General features: G+C 39.6%; 1 protein-coding gene across 1 annotated transcript in view; it reads right to left on the bottom strand.

Annotated features, from left to right (window-relative positions):
- NRCAM (neuronal cell adhesion molecule) overlaps positions 1-13062 on the bottom strand; it is a 273400-nt gene that overhangs the window by 24311 nt on the left and 236027 nt on the right. The window contains exons 24-26 of the mRNA XM_087436969.1: positions 9179-9301; positions 8365-8550; positions 7289-7324 (exon numbers count right to left, since the gene is read on the bottom strand). Coding sequence (XP_087293095.1) covers positions 7289-7324; positions 8365-8550; positions 9179-9301 — 345 coding nt within the window. The remainder of the gene's footprint in view (positions 1-7288; positions 7325-8364; positions 8551-9178; positions 9302-13062) is intronic.

The raw sequence follows: 13062 nt of genomic DNA, 5'->3' as shown, positions 1-13062 counted from the left end.
CATAAAAATCAGAGCAGAAATAAATGAAATAGAGACCAAAAAAACAATAGAAAAAATTAATAAAACCAAGAGCTGGTTCTTTGAAAAGATCAACAAAATTGACAAATCTTTAGCTAGACTCACCAAGAAAAAAAGAGAGAAGGCACAAATAAGTAAAATCAGAAATGAAAGAGGAGAGGTTACAACAGACACCTCAGAAATACAAAAGATTATAAGAGAATACTACGAAAAGCTATATGCCAACCAATTCGACAATCTGGAAGAAATGGATAAATTCTTAGAATCATACAACCTTCCAAAACTAGATCAAGAAGAAGTAGAGAATTTGAATAGACCAATCACCAGTAAGGAGATCGAAACAGTAATCAAAAACCTCCTCAAAAATAAAAGTCCAGGACCAGACGGCTTCCCTGGTGAATTCTACCAAACATTCAAAGAAGACTTAATACCTATCCTTCTCAAACTCTTCCAAAAAAATTGAGGAGGAGGGGAAGCTCCCTAACTCATTCTATGAGGCTGACATTACCCTGATACCAAAACCAGACAAGGACAATACAAAAAAAGAAAATTACAGGCCAATATCACTGATGAACATCGAGGCAAAAATCCTCAACAAAATACTATCGAATCGCATACAACAATACGTTAAAAAGATTATACACCATGATCAAGTGGGATTTATTCCAGGTATGCAGGGATGGTTTAACATTCGCAAATCAATCAACGTAATACACCACATTAATAAAATGAAGAATAAAAATCACATGATCATCTCAATAGATGCAGAGAAAGCATTTGACAAGATACAGCATCCATTTATGATAAAAACTCTGAATAAAATGGGTATAGAAGGAAAGTACCTCAACATAATAAAGACCATATATGAGAAACCCACAGCTAATATCATCCTCAATGGTGAAAAACTGAAAGCTATCCCTCTAAGAACAGGAACCAGACAAGGATGCCCACTCTCACCACTCCTATTTAACATAGTACTGGAAGTCCTAGCCAGAGCAATCAGGCAAGAGAAAGAAATAAAAGGGATCCAAATTGGAAAGGAAGAAGTGAAACTCTCACTATTTGCAGATGACATGATTTTATATATAGAAAACCCTAAAGAATCCACCAGAAAACTTTTAGAAGTAATAAACGAATATGGTAAAGTTGCAGGATACAAAATCAACATACAAAAATCAGTTGCATTTCTGTACACTAAGAACGAAGTAGCAGAAAGAGAAATTAAGAATACAATCCCATTTACAATTGCAACAAAAAGAATAAAATACCTAGGAATAAACTTAACCAAAGAGGTGAAAGATCTATACACCGAAAACTATAAAACATTTCTGAAAGAAATTGAAGAAGACACAAAGAAATGGAAAGATATTCCGTGCTCTTGGATTGGAAGAATTAACAAAGTTAAGATGTCCATACTTCCTAAAGCCATCTATAGATTCAATGCAATCCCTATCAAAGTTCCAACAACATTTTTCACAGAAATAGAACAAAGAATCCTAAAATTTATATGGAACAACAAAAGACCCCGAATAGCTAAAGGAATCCTGAGAAAAAAGAACAAAGCTGGAGGTATCACACTCCCTGATTTCAAAATATACTACAAACCTATAGTAAGCAAAACAGCATGGTACTGGCAGAAAAACAGACACACAGATCAATGGAATAGAATCGAAAGCCCAGAAATAAACCCACACATCTATGGACAGCTAATCTTTGAAAAAGGAGCCAAGAACATACAATGGGGAAAAGAAAGTCTCTTCAACAAATGGTGTTGGGAAAACTGGATAGCCACATGCAAAAAAATGAAAGTAGACCCTTACCTTACAGCATACACAAAAATTAACTCCAAATGGATTAAAGACTTGAATGTAAGACCTGAAACTATGAAACTTCTAGAAGAAAACATAGGCAGTACGCTCTTCGACATCGGTCTTAGCAACATCTTTTCAAGCACCATGTCTGACCGGGAAAGAGAAACAATAGAAAAAATAAACAAATGGGACATCAAACTAAAAAGCTTCTGTACAGCAAAGGAAACCATCAACAAAACGAAAAGACAACCTAACAATTGGGAGAAGATATTTGCAAACCATACATCTGATAAGGGCTTAATCTCCAAACATATAAAGAACTCATGCATCTCAACAACAAAAAAACTAACAACCTAATTAAAAAATGGGCAAAAGACCTGAACAGACATTTCTCCAAAGAAGATATACAGATGGCCAACAGACACATGAGAAGATGTTCAAAATCACTATCAGGGAAATGCAAATCAAAACTACAATGAGATATCACCTCACGCCCGTCAGAATGGCTATAATTAACAAGACAGGAAACAACATGTGTCGGAGAGGATGTGGAGAGAAGGGAACTCTCATACCCTGCTGGTGGGAGTGCAAACTGGTGCAGCCACTATGGAAAACAGTATGGAGATTCCTCAAAAAAGCAAGGATAGAACTACCATATGATCCAGCTATTCCACTGTTGGGTATTTATCCAAAGAACTTGAAAACACCAATTTGTAAAGGTACATGCACCCCTGTGTTCATTGCAGCGTTATTCACAATAGCCAAGACCTGAAGCAACCTAAGTGCCCATCAAGGGACGAATGGATAAAGAAGATGTGGTATATATACACAATGGAATACTACTCAGCCATAAGAAACGATGAAATCCAGCCATTTGTGACAACATGGATGGACATTGAGGGTATAATGCAAAGTGAAATAAGTCAGAGGGAGAAGGTCAAATACTGTATGATTTCCTTCATTAAGTAGTAGATAATAACAACAATAAACAAACACATAGAGACAGAGATTGGATTGGCGGTTACCAGAGGGGAAGGGGGGAGGGAGGAGGGTGAAAGGGATAATTTGGTACATGTGTGTGGTGATGGGTTGTAATTAGTATTTTGGTGGTGAACATGATGTAATCTATGCAGAAATAGAAGTATAATGATGTACATCTGAAATTTTTACAATGTTATAAACCAATGTTACTGCAATAAACAAATAATTAAAAAAAAAAAAGAAATTAAATAATGCACTTGACCTCTGAGATATAATTCACCATCAGATGTATATCGTGTGCTCTTCTGTGCTAAGGGTAGGAAATAATAAAGAGCAAAACCAATTTTGGAACTATGTAGAGTCCTTCTGTGGACCTAAGTGATTTTAGGTCTGAGATTTCCTCTCAAAGGAATAGATAATGATAGGAATATGATCAATCAATAGAGACAGTAAAAATGAACGTGGGTGTAAAACATCAGTGGCAGAGAACCCAGGCAAAATATTAATTTTCTTTAAAAAGTTTTGGAATCATGGAACTGAGGAATTTAGTCTTGATGTAATTATGGAAGATGTTCAGGGGAGAACCACGGTGAAATACTTCCAACAGAAGAGCATTTAGCTTATTCTTAAATACTAGAGAAGATATTGCAATTTCCTAAGGTTATGCTGCTTAGCCACTTTTATCATAGAGAATTCTAACTCGCCTTGCTTTTACTCCCCACTCAACCACTTTCTTACTGAACAAATACTCACTGAGCATCTATGACGTGTCAGACAACGGGCCAATTTCCTGGCCCATGCTAGTGTGGTTTCTCATCAGGGCTTTCTCAGCAGTCTGCCTCGCGTCCCTCTCCCTACTCTAAGTCTTTCTTGGTAGATCCCACCAGTGTAGTTACCTCCATTTTAGCTTCCTAAACTACCTATCTGATCCTTCACTTCCCTGTTTAAAATGTGGATGGCTGATTTCTGCCCACAGGTAAACACAAATTCCTTAGCAGGGCACTCATGGCCTCTAAGGACCACTCACATCTGGCCCCACCTACCTCTTCAGTCATATCTCAGGTTCTCTTTTCCATACACTCTTCATTTCAGACAAACTGGACTGCTGGGTATAACCCAAATGTTCTGTGAGTTTTGAAACCCTGTGCTTTTGCTTATGCCCCCTGCCAAGAACTGACACACACCCAGTCCCTAACTCATCTGCCAAAATTCTATTTGTCCTTCAAGGCCCAGTTCCATATTGCTTTCTTTGTGAAGCTTTTCCTGACTGTCTGGCAAAATAAATGGTTCATTCCTCTATGCTCAGATACTTTTTGTTCAAATTACTAGTTCAGCATCTATTTTTTTCTTTTTTATGTGTTGGTCTTACCTGCCAGATTTTAAGCATATCAAAGACAGCATCTATCTTACTATTTTGACACACAGTGCCTTAAAAAAGGCTGGTGCGTTTTACGTGTCAGATAGACGTTAGTTGTTGAACTGAGTGAACCTTCTATACAGTCTTTTTTTTTTGGTTCAGGCCAAATAAAGTTGTGAACTTTAAATCTGATTTTTATTTACTAGTTCTTTAGCTTTTCCTTGTTTCTTAAGCTAATTGGCAGTGGCGGGACCAACTCTGGTATAATTATACAGTGAGAATCTGACCACAGAGGATTCCTCATCAGCTCCTCAGTGCTCTCCTCTGCTCAGTCCTAACTGGCTGACCACAGTTGGCTGCTAATTAGGTCAAGAACCAGGTTTAGTTCCTGTCTTACCAGTTAGTTTCTCCCTATTCCCCTACCTCAACTCGTCACCCCCAAAAGTGTTCTCATGACTGGTCCCAAGGGTGAGAAAGTAAAATGCTATGGATAAAGCAGTGTCCATCCGTCAGCAATACTCCAACCATAACTCAAATCCATTATCTGCGAGTTTTTGGTTCATTTCTATAGATGCCTTCACAGGTCTATCTCCTAGAGTCCCAGACCCTGAAACTATTTAAAGGGACACAGAAATTGAACAAATGCAGCCAAACAACTACAAATCTTACACAGATACTAAGGGGCTTTAACTAAACAAGGACACAGATCAAAATAAGTGACTCCTGAAGATCTCAAGAGTATTTCCATGCTCAAATTGTTCAAATTCAGGAGAATATTAAGGAAAAGAGTTAGTATGGCATTATATAGCTAATTGAATTAGCCTGGCTTCTACTTTGTGGTTTAAATAATTCTTTTGTAATTATATATTTGAAAGCTTGAGGGTTGAGTTTCATTAACATCTCTTAAAATCTGTAAGAAAATTTAAAAATGTAAACTCAGATGCATCTCTTTTCTCCTCTTTGATCAGAAGTGAATTAAAATCATTAGAAGCTGATGCTTCTATAGCTAAGGATATCACACATGTTTTCTCTCAAGGACCCATTTCTTATTTATTCTCTTTCATGCTGTTTTAAATTAAAATATAAAAGATATATAAAAACATTAAAGTTTGGAAGGATCATGGAACATTTTTACTTTTCTTCTCTCTCAGCGAGTATCTAAACTCTGCATGGAGAAGGAAAATAGAGAAGAGGATAGAAGTCATTCTTAGATTGAAAAAGGAAATATTTTTGAGGAAGGAAGACCTAGGATAATAAATTATTCCTGAGCAGTTTAAAGTCTTATCATGGTAAAATGTCATCTTCTTATGCAAGCAATGTTTAATTACTGGCGCACTATTAAAAGAAGCAATATAGAAAATAAGGTTAGATTTAGTTTTCTTTTTTAATTTAAACACTATTTCTCTTCTTATCCGCGATCCATCAGATTTCAACATTGGGGGCTTCCTGAACCTTCCAACACTCCATTTTCACTTGGCTCTATAATCATAAGTAACTCACAATTCAATTTAGTCACATTAAATGGTAAAACCTAAACTATTTTAATAAAGATTTCTTTTAGTTAGTTTTAATTCATTAAAATCAGCAGGTGACATTTTTTTCCAGTGGAACGCATATCCTCTTCTAACAAGACAAGTCAAGGGAAACTCAGACTCACTTCACAGGCAGCCCTGTTGCAGGGCAAGTGCTCTGCTCCCGACTCCAGGCGGAGCCGCAGCGACGTGTCCACTGCGCAGGAGGGGGCCAGGCTTTCTCTGGATGCCTCAGAGAACCATTACTAGGGGGACATAGCAGTAAATTATTGTAAAATGACTCAGGATTTAAATTGATATCTAATTATCCCAGGAAAGAAGCATCTGTATAAAAGAGAGGTTTACGTCTTTCTACAATATTGTAGAGATTTTGAATTTTTACAACTTTGTTCTTTCAAGTCTAAAAACACATATACAACATTATTAAGATTACTGAAAATGGCTACAGTTCTTATTCAATAACTCTCAGATCTATCTGGTGTAGATAGATGGGTAGATAGATCTGGGAGTTATTTATTACCTGGTATAGATCAGGTAGATCTGGGAGTTATTGAATAATTTACCAAGACTGAATACAAGCAGACTTCTAAGAAAACAGAAAATATGTATCAGACCTAAGCTCACACGATTTGATTAATTTTGGGCAAAGCACTTATTTCTCTTAGTCTTCTTTTTCTTCATTCCTATTTGTACTCATTTAGTTTGTCAAAGCCCATGAAAACCCCTGGCCAGGCGTAGTGCACACGACAACAGCGCCCTGTGGCTGGGACTCCGCTGCTCTCTAAAAAGCTAACAGACCAACCAACAGCCAAGGGTCAAAGATTGGGGGTCTTTGGGATTGTCTCAGGTGGAAGACTACTACAATTTATTCAAGCACCATTCTCCCAACAAATCTTTCTCACCCAGAGAGCTTTGAGAAATAAAGGAGAACAAAAGTAACCCACTGTGATTGCTGCCTATTACCTAGGAGGAGGAGACATGAGCCATTTGGTGAAGACAAGATAGAAGAACACAACTGAGTAGAGCACGCAGGTCAACTGGAAGACTTGCTCACAGGGGATCCCAGTGGGGGGATGTTTAGCCTCGGGCCAGTTGGAGGGTACTGCGAAGCCAAAATTCCAAATGGACAGTGTAGTGTAATGCCAGCAGAGTGTACACTGCGTCTGTGAGGAGGACAGCTACTTTAGATTAGAACAGGAAGCTCGGTTGATAGGATTTCTCACAGGCTGTTTTCATCACAGGACTAATATTTTTGAACCCCTAAAATATGGCATGGCCATATAGAGGATCTGTGACAAATCCACAGTTTTGGTCCTTTCTGACCCAGCCACAATCATATCATTAAAAGCTAAGATTAGCATTTGTACCAGGGATAAGTCTTGAGAAAAAGTTTTAGGGGAATTCAAGGTGTGGCTATTTGTAAAAAAAGACTAGACATTAATGTTAAAGCCAAGATCTTCCAAGATCTTCTCTTTCTTTTGGTGTTTCAAAGCTCATTTTATTTTCTCTTTTAACCCATGCTGCACTTCCCCATGTTTAACATTGCAAATTGCACACATGTATAAAGTCATGCAGATGAATTATTTTACCTTTGCCTGCACCTACATCAGGTGGGAGAATACCAGCTTTAATGAAGGGAAACAGAAATAGGACACTATATAGTTAGATGTAACACACCAAGGAGCATGTAAAGCTATATAAAAACACTTATTAAAATGCTAAAGCATGCAAGACGAGTGAAGTGTACCCCATCAGGTACAGGAGACAAAGACAGGTTGGTGTTCCCAAACTTACCCAGCAATCAAATCCAAACATTACTTAAGGTGCATTATTCATACTTGCCTATTATATAAGAAGGCTTAGCATATTTCAAACCAATTTTTTTTGGGTAGAAATGTCAATTTCTTATGCTATGGAAGATAATCAAATAAATAATCTTTAAGCAATTCTATAATTTAGAGACATGCAAAAACAGAAAATCTTTTATAATATATTTGATTGTTTTCATTGAATCTAAAGTTTTTCAAAATTATTTTTAAAAACATGAAAGGAAGTGTGAATTCCTTTTCTCAATACTGTAATGGGGCTACTTTGCTTTCTCTGTACCAGATGGCATACCAAAATACAAAGTTCCATGCTCAAATATGAAATAAATGTACTATTTAATAACTGTTTCAATTTCCTTGCTAGAAAACCTAAATCAGTACGTGGACCAGCAAATTACTTTCCAGTGAATCAAGACCAGAACTAGAATTACATATATTTATTTGTGTATAGGTAACTATGTCTGTGTGTGAATATATACGTATATTATATGTATGTGTATGTATGTGTGTGTGTATATATATATATTAACTTGCAGATAGGAAAAATCATTGCCTTGAACTTCAAATTCAAGTGTGGCAAAATACTGCAATTTCCCAATCGCATCTCAATATTTTAATATAAGTTTAAAAATTTCACATAGACTTGGAAAATAAATATCAAATTGTTATTCTAATATGAATTAAATAATTGATTATATATACATCAGAATGAGAAATTACAAGTAAGGGTTTGTATTAATTGGTTAAGATGGACGCTCCATGGTAAGAAGGAGAAAGCATAAACTTAGGTTAAAGATTTTGTCTCAGGATACTTATAGTTATACGGATTTTATACATACCCATCTTACCTTCATCCACAGTTGTTACCGCTTCCTCTGTTATTTGACTTCCTGATCCTGCTGATGTTTGTGCATAGAAATAAAACTTATACCGAGTGCTGAAATTTAAATTTTTTAAAATCCAGCGTGTCTTGTTGGCAGGAATTTTCAAATCTACCAGAGGGCCTAATTCATGTGTGCTGTTAACTGTCAATAAGAAATAATAAACAAGTGCATTCTCCATTAATTGCTATAAGAATACTATTACAAATAAACGTGTCAATCAAAAATGTTAAACCTAGATTACATTGGCTTTTGTAATCCTAGTCACCCTTTGCCTGACATAACCGATAACTTTTTATAGCTTCTATAATATGGCATAACAAGGGGAAATGTATTCTCACCCATTGGCTTCTAGCTAGGGGACTTTTATAGTTGAATCACAATTGCATTTCTTATCTCTGTGTTTTTGCAGATGGAGTCATGTATTGATAAACGACCCCACACTTCATCTTCAGAGCCCTTGTGCCAGAGGAACCCCGCTGCTTTTACTATACTCCACTTACAGATAATGCCTACCTGACCTAACAATAGCCCCACCTACACCTCACACTCAAAAGTCTGCCTTGTTCTACACACTGCTTAATTTTCAATAGCATATATGTCATTTTTCTTTAAAAAGTATGATTTGAAGTTCCTTCTGGAATAACACTTGAAGGTATAAGTATACATTCTACAGCTATAAAAAAATAACCAGTTTGTATATTAAGATACCAGTTAAGTTTTTTCCCTTTTTTAAACCATGTTTCCCCTTTCCCTTCTCCCAATAACTTACTGGGCTGATATTTTAAGGTGTACTCGGTCAAAATGCCATTCGGGCGGCTCGGTGGATCCCATTCCAAAGTGAGCGAGTCTAGTGTGGGGTTCACAATCTTCAGAGATGATGGAGCACTGGGGACTTACAGTGAGAACATACAGTCAACGCAAAGGTTTCTGAATGTTTCAAAATGTATTAAAATGACATATTTCACCACGTCCACACAACTCATCAACGTTTTTGTTTTCTGTAACTCATTCTTGCTCCTGATTCAGCTGAAAATAGATTAACAGAAACCTGTGACGGGGACCCGTTTGGCTAATCTTTTCCTCTTTTTCTCACCATTTCCATTTAGACTCATTAAAACCATCCTCTCAAAATACATAAAGATTTTGCCTTTATATGGACCCAAACCAATATATATATATACATATATATATAGTGTGTGTGAGGAAGATTAGCCTTGAGCTAACATCTCTTGCCAATCCTCCTCTTTTAGCTGAGGAAGATTAGCCCTGGGCTAACATCTTTGCCCATCTTCCTCTACTTCGGGACGCCGCCATAGCATGGCTTCACAAGCGGTGCGTCAGTGTGCACCCGGGATCTGAACCTGTGACCCCCAGGCCATGCAGCGGAGCACGTGCACTTAACTGCTACGCCACCAGGCCGGCCCCCAAACCAATATTTTTAAAAGTGACAGTACTTATTTGTTTCATGAATGGTGTCTTAATGAAAGGAAATTAGTGACTAAGTGAAACTATTCTAACTAGACCTCTTAGTAGAAGCAGCTGTGTTCTGGGCTATTAAGGACTGTTTTCCCCAACAAACCAGCTGTCTCCAAACAGTCAGAGCACCCTGTCTGCTGTGCTCTGGGCATGAGCCAGCCTGCCCAGGTGCAGAGGAGTTCCTATCCGGAGAGCAGACAGACAGATGCCCAGAATCTCGAGGTGATGCACAAAAGCCCCAAAGCCCCGATGACTGGCAAACCCCTGCTCTGGGGAAGGCCTGTGGGGTGTCAGATTCTCTATGGCAGAGGCTGGCCAACTACCAGAGGAAACATGCCCAGTCTTCTTTCACTCACTTCCTCTTGAGGATGATGGATGGTGGCAGCTCTCTCCCTCATGATTGTTACCTCCTCTACCCAACCTACCATATTCCCTAGACCCATTAATAGCACCACTGTCCCTCCTGTCACTCCAGCCAGAAACCAGAGTTGTTGTTAGTGCCATCCAGCAAATTCTGACTCCTAGCGACCCAGTGTAGAGCAGAGCTGAACGCTGCCTGGTCTTTTTGCATCATCCTCTCACCTTCGGGTGCTGTATCAGACAATGCTTCGCTGCTATTCATAGGGTTTTTCATAGCCAATTATTTTTCGTAAGTGGGCGGCCACATCCTAGTCTGTCAGCATCACAGCAAAATGCACCTGCCACGGTATGACAACCGACTGACAGGTGGTGTGGTTCCCTGACCGGGAAACGAACCTGGGCCACGGTAGTGAGAGTGCCTAATCTTCACCACTAGACCACCAAGGCTGGCCAGAAACCAGGCAGTCAACCTGAATTTCTCCCACTGCCCCATTTCCACCATCTCTCAGGACACTAAATCCTGTCAATTCCACCTCGTTCATCTCAACCATATCCATTCCCTCCTCTCCTCTCTGCCACCGCCCCACCTCAGACCCTTGATGGTCTTTACCTGGGCCTATAACAGTCCTGGTACATAATTCTAAGCTTCCCCAAACCTACCAGTGGCTCTTAACTTTTGGAGCTCACAGACCCTTTTGAGAATCTGATGACAGCCATAAACTCTCCCCAGAAAAATACATACATTTTTCATACAATATTAGGGGGTTCATGGAGCTCCTTAAACTCATTCATTGACCCCCTGAGACTACAGTCCCCAGGTTAAGAGCCTCTGGCTTACAGGTTAATATCCATAGCACTTAAGACCATCCATGCTGTAGGTCCTCCCTAGGTGAGCTGACCTTTCTCTCTTTTCTCACCATTCCTGGCTACACAACTTGCAGTTCCCGGAAGGAGCCATGCTGTTTCATACCTTTGTATCTTCGGACATTCTACTTCCTCTCTTCTTTATCCTTTAATCCTCTGTTCATCTCTTCTATGACACTTTCCCCTGAACCATCTAAAGGATCATTGTGGGGTCTCACTAGTGAAAGCCTCGAGTGGAAAGAGCCCCTAACCTCTAAGGAGCAATGGGACCCAGGACAAGCCATTATAATGAGATGGGAGTTGGGACACAGGATGGCTCCTAGGGGCTGCAGGGCAGCTGCCAAGATCACGAGCCCTTCAGCCAGGAGCCAGGACAGGGTTTGTTTGTGAACTGCTTTTATGTAAAAGACCTAAGGAATCCATAGAAGTCATCTGGCTCATTTTCAATACTGGCTTGAGGCAAAGTTCACAATAGGTAAAGCCCATTCAGTGCCTTTGCAAATCCTTCCTCATCTTTCTTACTCCATGGCCCCTCTCTCTCTCATCCACTAGGCTCCCATGTCCCTGTGCTCAGACTCCTCCTGCCCCAGCCCCGACATCAACCCATGTTTGGTCCTCCCTTCCTCCTCCCCTTGCAGTGGTCCAGACTTGCGATGACCTTTCCCTTCTCTTCCCAACCCTTTTTGTCAAGACTTCCAACCATCTAACTCAGCTCAACGTTAGCATAAACTATGTAGTGCACTGAGAAAGAAGAAAACTACAACGTAGAGAATTATTTTCCTTTCCAGATGTTTTTCTCAGGTTATCACATGAGTTCTCACGCTTTCCAGATGACGTAACTGAGGCTTAGAGAATTTACACATCTTGCTTCAGGTCAGCAAGTTAATGATCCAAATAAACATCACATTGGCAAGGTTTCTGACAGTGTGACTAAGTGTGGAGAAAAATTTTAAGTCGAGAGAGGGGGTTTTAGGGCAGCATTTTGTGTTCTGGAGCCTTCCACACACCCTCAGACCATATATGAACTGACACTTTGCCAGCCTTGTGCGCGCAGTGTTCATCCATGGGAAAATCACATTTGGCTTCCAGAATATATCTTATTTGGGGCCCTTTTGTCATGCAAAGCCTCTTAGGATGTGCCATATGTTCCTAGGATCTCAGAGACATGTCTGAAACTGGCAAACAGCCATTGATGATTAAGCAGCTAGTAACTATGGGGGATTGGAATTTGCCAACTCAAAATATGTCTCTGCCTGAATGACATTTTGACCCCCACCCCCACTAACTGACCAAAGGAGTTTGGGATGGGAGGCCTGCCCCAGAAAAGGCCATTACTGTAGACATCTCCGGGTACATGGGTGGGTCATGCTAAGCCCATTCTTAGTTCTGGCTACCCTTTATAGGAGACATTTACATTTGTAAAGAAAATTTCCATTTGTAAAGGTATCTTCCCTCTACCAGGAAGAAGGAGGGGATAGCCTTACCTAGAAACTTATCAGAATGGAAGGCAGGACTTAAATCTGCATGATAAATTTACTCATTGTTAACTGTGCTGTTTGGGCAATATGCTATCTGACTCCCACTAGGTTCCTATAAATGACATCTCCCTGGAGCCTGGGTTACCACGGTAATGGGTGTTTGAGCTATTTTTTTCAGGAACTGAACACTTTGTCTACTTCAGGCCAGATTGAGACCACCAACCCATCAACTGGGCCCTTTTGACAGCAAGAGGTTGGAACTCCACCCTTAGGGCATGCTAATGCCGCCATTCTGTGAACATGTGTCCTAGAGACATGAAGCCTGACTGTGCTTGTGCAGATCATCAACTACCTCATCTCTCCTCACCTCCAATCATTTCAGACCACCTTGCCCCCTTCCCCATAAATACTCCTGAGTCCCTATTTTCGGGGAGGCGGATTTGAGACTTGTTCTCCCGTTTTCCTCACTTGGCTG

This window comes from Ceratotherium simum, chromosome 1, assembly GCF_057802395.1.
Source record: "Ceratotherium simum simum isolate JZ-2026a chromosome 1, ASM5780239v1, whole genome shotgun sequence".
Lineage (NCBI taxonomy): Eukaryota > Metazoa > Chordata > Mammalia > Perissodactyla > Rhinocerotidae > Ceratotherium > Ceratotherium simum.
Note: the sequence above shows the minus strand (reverse complement) of the source record. Positions and strands in the feature narration are given on the sequence as shown.